Raw genomic sequence first — 10,393 nt, 5'->3', positions numbered from 1 at the left:
TGGCCCAAACAGTGGTTTGGTATTTCTGCATGTTACCTTTTACATAATCTACAGTTATTTTCAATAATATCAAAATATGGCACATTTATATAGCACGCTGATGTTAGGTATTTTTAATAAGAGGCAAGAGTGCTCATATTTTGGTAGGTAGTCGAAGCTAGTGTAATTTTTTTCCCCGCCTTTCACGGTTTAAGTGACGTCCTAACTATCCAATCACAACCTTCTTATGCGCAACTCCCACTAGCCAATCGTGGCGCAGGAGGCGGGACTTGTCATATTACTGTTTAGAAGATTCCACCCTGTAAACTTTCCTGCTGTAACGTAACTGTGTTCACCGAGGCAGGCGCCTCATCTGGAGTCGAGCAGTTCGCCGAGATCCGCGTCACTCACTCCGCTGAGGCCATGAAGAGAAGGCTTCAGAAAAAATACATCATCTTAATTTTAGGATACTCCGTGGCGCTGCTTTTAATTCCCTACGTACTAGATTACCGGAGCAAATCGCCCCAAGTAAGAGATGGATATCAACAACGAAAGTGCCCCGATTTGGAGAGCACCATCGCCCTGTGGAGTAGCACCAGGACGGGCAACTCAACGGAGGTGGAGGACTATAACGGCAACAGGAGTCAGTCCAGAACACACATTTACCTCCACGCAACCTGGAGGACAGGCTCTTCTTTTTTAGGAGAATTATTTAATCAGCATCCTGATGTGTTTTATTTATACGAGCCCATGTGGAATATGTGGCAGGCGCTTTATCCCGGAGATGCGGGCAGTTTACAAGGAGCGGTAAGAGACATGATGAACTCTCTGTTTAGATGCGACTTCTCAGTGTTAAAACTCTACGCAGGCTCGTCTAACGTAACCACCTCGTTTATTTTCGGCTGGAAAACAAACAAGGTCATTTGTTCCGAGCCTCTCTGCGAAGCGTACAAAAAGCACGAAATCGGTTTAGTTCAGGGAGACGTGTGTAGCAAATGTCAGCACAGAGACCTCAAAGAGCTGGAGAAAGAGTGTAAAAAGTACCCGGTGATGGTCATCAAAGACGTACGGGTTTTAGATCTGGCGGTTCTGGTTCCCCTCATGCGAGATCCCGCCATCAACCTCCAGATAGTCCAGTTGTTTCGCGACCCCCGGGCCGTGCATAATTCCCGGCTGAAGTCTAAACTAGCTCTGGTGAAGGAGAGCATACAGGTGCTGAGGAGCAAGAAGCAAAGCGATAAATACAAGCGCCTTCTGGTGCCTAGCAACAGAGTCCACCGAGCCGAGAACTACGTGTCGAGCGCGATGGAGTTAATATGCGATAACTGGCTCAACGACATGTTGCTCGTTATGAACGCTCCGCCGTGGGTGAAGAGAAACTACATTCAGCTCAAATACGAAGACCTGGTCCTCAGACCCGTGGACGAGCTCCAGAGGCTCTATCGTTTCTCCAACCTCACCCTTTCTCCGGCCATGGAGAAGTTTGTGGTGAACATGACCCACGGACACGGCTATTCTTCGGATAAACCTTTCCTCATATCATCCAGAGATGCCAAAGAGGCGATTTACGCCTGGAGGGAAAGGCTGAACGTGGAGCAGGTGAACCAGGTTGAAGCCTACTGCAATGAGGTCATGAGACAGCTGGGTTATCAGAAGAGGAACATGGACAAGACCTAAAACCACCAAAACATGAGTTTATGGTACGTGTGCGTGTCTGAATGTAAACAAAATGTCACAAAATGCACTTGATGTCAACTCTGGTCCCAGAACTTAGTGAGCTAAGTATATCCAGTCACACTTTAATTTAGTTTACATATGTATAGAGTGTATACTTTTACATTTAGAAATAGTTTATCAAAAAAATGAAGATTCTGGCATCATTTAGGCTACTCACCCTCATGTTGTTCCAAATGTAAAAGCCATTGACTTTCATAGTATTTTTTTTTTTTTCTTCAGTCAATGCTACAATCCACTGTTTAGTTACCAACATTATTCAAGATATCTTTTATTTTGTGTTTACCAGAAGAACTCATACAAGTTTGGAACAGCCTGACGGTGAGTAAATGACAGTATTTTCATGTTTGGATAGGGCTGTCAAACAATTAATCGCAATTAATCGTATTCAAAATAAATTCTGTGTTTACATAATATGTGTGCGAGTATGGTGTATATTTATAATGTACATAAAATGCATACACATACATGTATATTAAAAATAATATATACATATAATATACAGTACTCGCACATATATTTTGCAAACACACATTTTTATTTTGCATATGATTAATCATGGGGTGAACTATCCCTTTAACGCCAACAGAAAAGTTATATGGTTTTTGGCAAAGAAATCCATAATAAAACCCATAGTATACTAACCCATAGCATTTCTGGTCAAAGGTTTGGGGTCAATAAGTTTATTTTTATTAATTACCTTTATTCAGTTTATCGAAAGAGATAGTAAAGATATCTATATCGTTACAAAAGTATTTATATTTTGCTATTTTAATGCTATTTTTAATTTTTCTATTCATCAAAGAATCCTTAAAATAAAAAATACCACAGTTTCCACAGAAGTATTACCTAGCACCTGATCAACATATTAAAATGACTTCTGAAGAATCATGTTATACTGAAGACTGGAGGATTGGCTGCTGAAAATTTAGCTTTGTTGTCACAGGAATTAATGGCATTTTAACATTAGATTATTATGAATAGAAAATTATTTTAAACTGTGATAATACAATCACAATATAACTGTTTTTCTGTACTTTTGATCAAAGAAATAGCATAAGAGATGACTTTAGACAAAAAAAAGAACTTGCTATTAAATTAACAGTAAATTATGCACAATTACATGCAAGTAACCCTAACCCTAAAATAAAGTGTAAACACTTGCCACCCCTAAACTTTTGAACTGTATTATGGCAGTGCCACTGTACATTTTTATAAGGTAACTGAATTAGTAATGCCATACAGACACCATGGTATACTAAAGTACCATCTGATATCACTGTAACATGTTACTGCATACAGTACTTTATTAAGGGAAATACAGTGATGTTACATAAGTACAGAATTAATACTCAAGCATGTACATGTGTTGTTATTTTGTAAAGCTGATTTTAAATCTAAATGAAAAGTACTATGGATAATATATACACTCTATACTATGTTTTAAGGGGAATTTGCCTTTATTTAACTTTATTACTCCTGTAATTTAATGATATTTCCATGTAATATGTATAACAGGGTCACTGCATTTTACTCCGCCTTATCAGGTCAAACAGTTGTGTGCAAAATGCAAAACAGGGCACCCATGATAAGATGGGGCATGTTTTCTGTTTTGCAGCAAGTTTAAATTTGTTAGATGGGTTGGTTTTATATTCACTTAGCACAATTATACATTGATGCTTTCACCTGTTACATTAGAAGAGATTTTGGTCAGAGATTGATTATGCAACACTGCAACTAGTGTAGTTGTAAAGATTGATTTTATTGGCAGTGTGCTGTTATGCATTATACTGTATGTGAATGTCATGCACATACGTTGAGACTGACAGCCTTATACAAGGCTTAAAGCCCAGTTTCTGATATCAGTTCTGATCTCTATAATGCATAACCAGGCTGGATTTTATAATGTTCAGTGACCCCTTTGGAATAGAAAACGTGATGTTTTATAAAGTTATACATTTCAGTTGGATTGTAATTTAGCTAAAATGTGTCCACGTTATCAATTCACCCGCAAAACTTATTTTTGACCATTGGGAACACTTTACAAGGTACATTAGGTAAAACATTATATATCATAAACAATAGGTTTTACCTAGATTAATGATCATTTATAAATATACTATTGTTTATTGTTAATTAATGTGCACATTTGTAGAAATGCTAAGCAAGATGAATGCCGTAAATATAGTTTGTGTAATGTCAGCTATTTATCAGGTATATTTCAGCCAGTAATTGTTGTAAAAACACATGCGAGGGCAAAAGTGCAGAATCAGCGCCCTATATTCAGGATTTATTGATCACGAACATTAAAAAGAGACAACAGAAGAGTCGAGTTTAGCCGGGGTCATTGATCCAGTCTGAAACCGATAGTACATGGTGCCAGTATTAGGGTTAATACTGTCCTATTGAACTCAGGGAACTGGGAGTTCCATGCTAGCATAATTTTGTCATTTCCAAACAGACCTGGATCAGCAAAAAAATCTATTTTATTTTTACAGTAGCCGATATAATAAAAAATGCTGCAAGTCATCAGCACAACACACCGCAAATATCCTCTCAGCGCTGTGACCGGTCAAAATATCCGACAGCGGTACGTGTCAAATCAGTTGGCCATCATGCTCGAGTCTAATTTCATGGCGAGGCGTGTAAACGGTGCTCTGTAACAGAGCGATGGATCATGATACAGGCTTCTTTGTTATTGCTATCAGAATCATGTGATGAGGGGGGCTGGTATGACCTAAGAGACTGACCACACGTGGTTGAAATAGGGACTGCTTTGTGCTGGTTAGTCCCTGGAGGGACCAATGCTCCCTGAACTAAGCCTGTCACCAGCTCGATCTGTGAGGGCTCTGCCATGACTAAACGTAGACATGTTGGCACCACACGTACACGCCTTACCAGTACAGACCTCTAAGTGTCCCTCAGTAACAGATGAGACAACTTCCAAGACCCAGAGCTCATCACAACCTTTTTGAAAATGACTTGTATAACATTTTTAAAATGCTTTTGATTGCTTAAGTGTCACAACAACAAAAAGGTAGTAATATATTTATGATGAATCTAATATTTAATTAGATGAATAACAGATTTATTTGTAATAATATTTGAACTTTTAGTGTTATTGATTTAATAGTGTTAAAGAAATTCAATAATAGTGATCTTCGGAGTAAAAAAAAAACAGGATGTTAATATTGTAATATTAAATAAAAATAATTAATATTTATATACACTATAGACCATTTCGCTAGACGTAAACAACACTGGTCCAGAAGCACTTCCTGTTTTTTTTGTTTTTTATTATTTTTTTTTATTTCACATATACAAATACATGTTAAAGGTGCTAATGTAACATTTTCATCCAGTCAAATGTTATTTTAGTTGTATTTTTTTGTTTGTATAAAGTTAAAAAAAAAAGAAACAGGAATTGTATCGGGACCAGTATGTTTACATCTGACGAAATGGTCTATATATGTATGTGTGCGCATGTCTTGAGAAGGTTAATAAAAACAAACAACAAAAAAAAAAGTATTATTAATTTAATGTTATAAAATGGTTGGTTGAGCTGCGTTCAAAGCTGTTGTAAACTTCTCTGGAAACATACCCCTTTGTTTACATCTGTGTGTTGCTCGAGAAACACTTTGTTGCAACCACTAGCGTTTCTGAGGAACTACATTGTTTGGCAGAGAAATGTTTTTATCAACACTTTATTTGCTCCGTTTTATTTTGTGAAACCTTACTACGTATATGGAAAAACTGTTTTATAAAAGCAATAAGCCCTGTAAAGCAGTGGTCTGCAGTGAATTTACAATCACAACTGTTATACTTTTAAATATGTAATACAGCTAATAATTCTATATTTATTAATTATATAATTAATGTAGGATTAATGATAAAAAAGGATTATTTTTATGGTAACACTTTACAATAATGTTCATTAGTTAACATTCGTTAACAAGAACTAAGAATAAACAATACTTCTACACCACTTATTGATCTTAATGTTAATTTCAACATTTACTAATGCATTACCATTAATTAAAGCACTGTGGAACCTTATTGTAAGTTGTTACCAATATTACCAAAGTAATTAAACCATAATACTACTACTACTAATAATAAATTGTCTTGGAGGGTTAATAAAAATACCAAAAGAAACAACAAAAATATTAATTTATTAGATAATCTAATATTAGATTGTTATTATATTTGAATACATTTATGATCATTTAAATATTGATACATAATATAATAATGGTAACACTAGATTAGGGAAGACATTTTTATTATTAACCAAGTGTTTTCCCTCATTAAACTAATTTGCTGCTTAGTTAGTAAGGTAGTTAGTTATTAAATTAGAATTAAGGGATCTAAATTATGGTCATGGAGAATAAGGCATTAATATGTGCTTTAATCTTAGTTAATGTTAATTTCAGTATTTACTAATGCATTGTTATAATCACAAGTTGTGTTTGTTAACATTAGTTAAAGGAGATGTCCACTTCCAGAACAACAATTTACAAATAATGTACTCACCCCCTTGTCATCCAAGATGTTCATGTCTTTCTTTCTTCAGTTGTAAAGAAATTGTTTGTTTTTTTTTTGTTTTTTTTTAAAGGAAAACATTTCAGGATTTTTCTCCATATAATGGACTGCTATGGTGCCCCGAGTTTGAACTTCCAAAACGCAGTTTAAATGTGACTCCAACGATCCCAGCCGAGGAAGAAGGGTCTTATCTAGCGAAACGATTGGTTATTTTCATTTTTAAAAATACAATTTAAATACTTAATCTCAAACGCTCGTCTTGTCTCGCTGTCCCTGAACTCTGTGTATTCTGGCTCAAGACAGTTAGGGTATGTCGAAAAACTCTGATTGTATTTTCTCCCTCAACTTAAAAAAAATCGTTTCAAAATCATCCTACATCGCTGCAGAAGTACCGACCCAGTCTATGCAAAGTGAACATGCAAAGAAGATCAAACACCCTCAACAAAAAAGGTAAAACAGCTATATAGGACGATTTTGAAGTTGAGGGAGAACATGAGATGGGAGTTTTTCAACATACCCTAACTGTCATGAACCTGAACGAAAACATAGGTAATAAGACAAGACGAGCGTTTGACATTAAAAAGTATACAAATTGTATTATTTTTATGAAAATAACAGATCGTTTCAATAGATAAGACCCTTCTTTCTTGGCTAGGATCGCTTACTATCGCATTTTAGAACGTTTGAACCCGCATTTAAACTGCATTTTGGAAGTTCAAACGCGGGGCACCATAGCAGTCCATTATATGGAGAAAAATCCTAAAATGTTTTTTCATTTCTTTATGACTGAAGAAAGACAGACATGAACAGCTTGGATGACAAGGTGGTGAGTACATTATCTGTAAACTGTTGTTCTGGAAGTGGACACTGGAACATGAACAACTGTATTTTTAACTAACATTAACAAAGATTAATAAATGGTCTAATAAATGCATTGTTTATTACATTAACTAATGTTAACAAATGACACCTTATTGTAAAGTGCTACCACTTCCAGTATGAGTTGGCCTATATGAACACACTGTTTCAATTTAAACCGCAATGCTGAATATCTGTGACCAATGTTAGCAATACAGAAATTACATACTGTACTTTTATGACTAAACTTTGTTGACATTCTATACAGATTCACTGTTTTCAGTAAACATCCCAATATCCCCTGTCCATATCAGTAACAAAGCTCAAAAATCAAGTTACTATGTTTCCCCTCTTTGCTGTAGAAGTCTGATGTGCTGGAGGAACAGAAGGACAAAGGGGGAACAGCCTGATATGAAGCTACACCAGAAGGTGCTGAGGAGCAACACCCCGAGATCTCGTCACAGTGCCGTCACGGCGCACAGAGTAGACGACAGCAGAGAGACACTTACAAACCCATTGACCTCAAACAATACTGACAAGACTCCTGTAAGAAAAAGACTAACAATAATGAAACGTTCAGCAAGAGAGAATGAAACGGCTACCAAAGGCTCAGTCCCGCTTGTGTCCTGACAGCCAGATTTCATCCGCAATAATCCCTGCCCAATCCCCAGCAGCCCATAATCAGACACACAAGACCGAGTCTTGTGCTGCTGCACATGTACTAGGCCTGGAGACAGACATCCCGCTGAGTGCTCAATTCGCTGGGAGGATTTCATAATGAAAACATTCCTAGGCATTCCTGTATTCATCAACAATGTATGAAAAGAGGATTATGCATCAAGGACACTCCAGTTTCTGCGATACCACCCCAAAAAAATAACCACGAATGCAGAACTTATCTGTGAAGCACAAAGTGCAATTCAATGGATTGAAGATTTATAGAAAAGGGTGGAGAAAGAATTTTCCCCAAAGGAAATTCAGACTCTCAACACTCCCACTGGTGTGAAATTTCCCAGTTCTCCCTGGACATCACCAGTTCGTTCTTTTCACATGAAGCCTGCAATGGGCTGTTAGGCTGTGCAGAAGGTTGTGTTCATTTGTGTATGAAGAGGATAGGATTGCAATTTGAATAGCTAAATGGGTGGAACATCTCATCACTAAACACAATCATTCAAGAGGATCCAGGTGTTCCAGTACTGGTCAACAACATTGACGCTATTATCATTTTGTTAACATTTACTCTAAAGTTATGTGAACCATCAGAATTAATAAATGAACAAATCTGTTATTTATAAATAAAACTTGTACATACATTTTTGTTGTAAACACTAGTTTTCTTGTTTTATTATTATTCTTATTTAATAACATATAAAATAAATCAAATACCTTATTTAGGTATTGCTACTGTAGCCCGCTTTGATACATTGGCTATTTTTTTATAAATGTACAATTGTTTAACTACAATCCATACCACAGTTTTGTCGCGTTATTTGACAGGCTGAGTGTGTTCTTGTGTATAATAGGGATTCAAATGGGAAAACTGAGCATTTTGGCATACATCACAGACAAAAAATGGCAGCTTGATTATGTTTTTTGTTCATTTATATACTGACATGCAGAACAGCAAGAAAAATATGAATGCTACAGGAGGGAGTTACATATCCTGAAGATACACACAAGTCCACCATAGTATGCTCAGGAAAACAAAGCTATCAGACATGTTGGAAGAGTCATTCAGAGAAGAGACTTCATAGCCGGATTACATGTGAATTCAGTCTTTGCTACAGCCGGTTTAAGGTTCTGCAAATCAAACTACGATTGCCACGAAGCCCGAGGCTCATCTGCTAACTGAAATGCCACATAAATAGTGCAAATCTCCTTAAAGGTATAGTTCACCCAAAAATTAAAATATTCAGTCATTAATTACTCACCCTCAAGACCTTTGTTTGTCTTTGGAACACAAATTAAGACACTTTTCATGAAATCCGAAAGCTTTCTGACCTTCCGCAGACAGCAAGGGTCCTTCCACGTTCAAGAAACCAGAGTAAGGACATCATTAAAATGTCCATGTGACATCAGCGGTTCAATAAAGCAATAAGCCCCAAGAAGCCGTGGTTTACAGTGAATTTATAACAGCTAAGGGGAGTTGTTAGGCATGACACTAAGCGGCCCCCTTTAGCTGTTATAAGTTCACTGTACCTCAGCTTCACGGGGCTTATTGCTTTTATAAAATAGTTGTTCCATATACGTAGTAAGGTTTCACAAAATAAAACAGAGCAAATAAAGTGTAATGATATGAAATATAAACAGTATCCTTCCACCAAACAATGTAGTTCCTCAGCAACAAAGTGGTAACAGAAGTAAACAAAGGTGTATGTTTGTAGAGTAATTTACAACAGCTTCAAACGCAGCTCAACCAATTAGAATCAAGGACCGGAACCATCTGTTTTATAAAACAAAAATAACAACTTTATTCAACAATTCTTCTCCTCCTTGTCCAGTCTGCCGCTATTGTGGAGAGTATCACGACACATGCGCATGCTTTCCTCTGAACGTAAACAAGGCTCAGCGTATTTAGTCAGCAGAACCAAGCGCATCCGATATTTACGTGCAGAGGAAAGCGTAGTGATACTCTCCAAAATCGCGCACAAAAAGTATTCTAGCTTAATAAAATTACGGTTGAACCACTGATGTCACATGGACTTGATTCTGATTGGTTGAGCAGTGTTCGAAGCTGTTGTAAATTATTCTACATTTTTGTTTAGAACAGTTTTTATTTAAATCATTATTTAATCATTATTTAAATTATATCATTTTATTTGCTCTGTTTTACTTAGTGGAACCTTATTACATGTATGGAATAACTGTTTCATAAAAGCAATAAGCCCCGTGAAGCTGTGGTTTACAGTGAATTTATAACGGTTAGCTGTCCGCTGTCTGATCCGGGGTTCCGCTTCGCATCATGCCTAACAACGCCCCTTAGCTGTTATAAATTCACTGTAAACCACAGGTTCTCGGGGCTTATTGCTTCATTCCATGTGCACAAAAAGGTTGAGCCACTGACATCACATGAACTATTTCAACAATGTCCTTACTATGTTTATTTGATTGTGGTAGGACCCTTGCTGTCTACGCAGGGTCAGAAAGCTCTTGGATTTCATCAAAAATACCGTAATTTGTGTTCCAAAGATGGGTTTTACAGCTTTGGAATGACATGTGGGTGAGTAATTAATGACAGAACTTTCATTTTTGGGTGAACTATCTCTTTAATTCACATTTA

At 36.7% G+C, this 10,393-nt stretch overlaps 1 protein-coding gene across 3 annotated transcripts; it reads left to right on the top strand.

Annotated features, from left to right (window-relative positions):
• The first annotated feature begins 297 nt into the window (after positions 1-297).
• chst7 (carbohydrate (N-acetylglucosamine 6-O) sulfotransferase 7) lies at positions 298-7,643 on the top strand. 3 transcript variants are annotated; one of them, XR_007827895.1, is made up of 3 exons: positions 298-1,679; positions 2,006-2,034; positions 7,476-7,643. XR_007827895.1 is itself a non-coding variant. In XM_051111575.1 (2 exons), the coding sequence occupies exon 1, from the start codon at positions 403-405 to the stop codon at positions 1,654-1,656; it is 1,254 nt and encodes a 417-aa protein (XP_050967532.1). In that variant the 5' UTR covers positions 298-402; the 3' UTR covers positions 1,657-1,679; positions 7,476-7,643. The 3 variants fall into 3 exon arrangements, 1 of the variants encoding a protein (XP_050967532.1); XR_007827894.1 differs by having other exon boundaries at positions 2,003-2,034; XM_051111575.1 differs by lacking the exon at positions 2,006-2,034.
• The last annotated feature ends 2,750 nt before the right edge of the window (positions 7,644-10,393 follow it).

The sequence above is a fragment of the Labeo rohita genome, chromosome 6 (genome assembly GCF_022985175.1).
Source record: "Labeo rohita strain BAU-BD-2019 chromosome 6, IGBB_LRoh.1.0, whole genome shotgun sequence".
Taxonomy (NCBI): Eukaryota; Metazoa; Chordata; class Actinopteri; order Cypriniformes; family Cyprinidae; genus Labeo; species Labeo rohita.
This window is presented reverse-complemented; position numbering and strand designations above follow the sequence as displayed.

Bases quoted from the DNA above. Each gene is read 5' to 3' on its own strand.
- chst7 (XM_051111575.1), top strand. From the start codon at position 403: ATGAAGAGAAGGCTTCAGAAAAAATACATCATCTTAATTTTAGGATAC.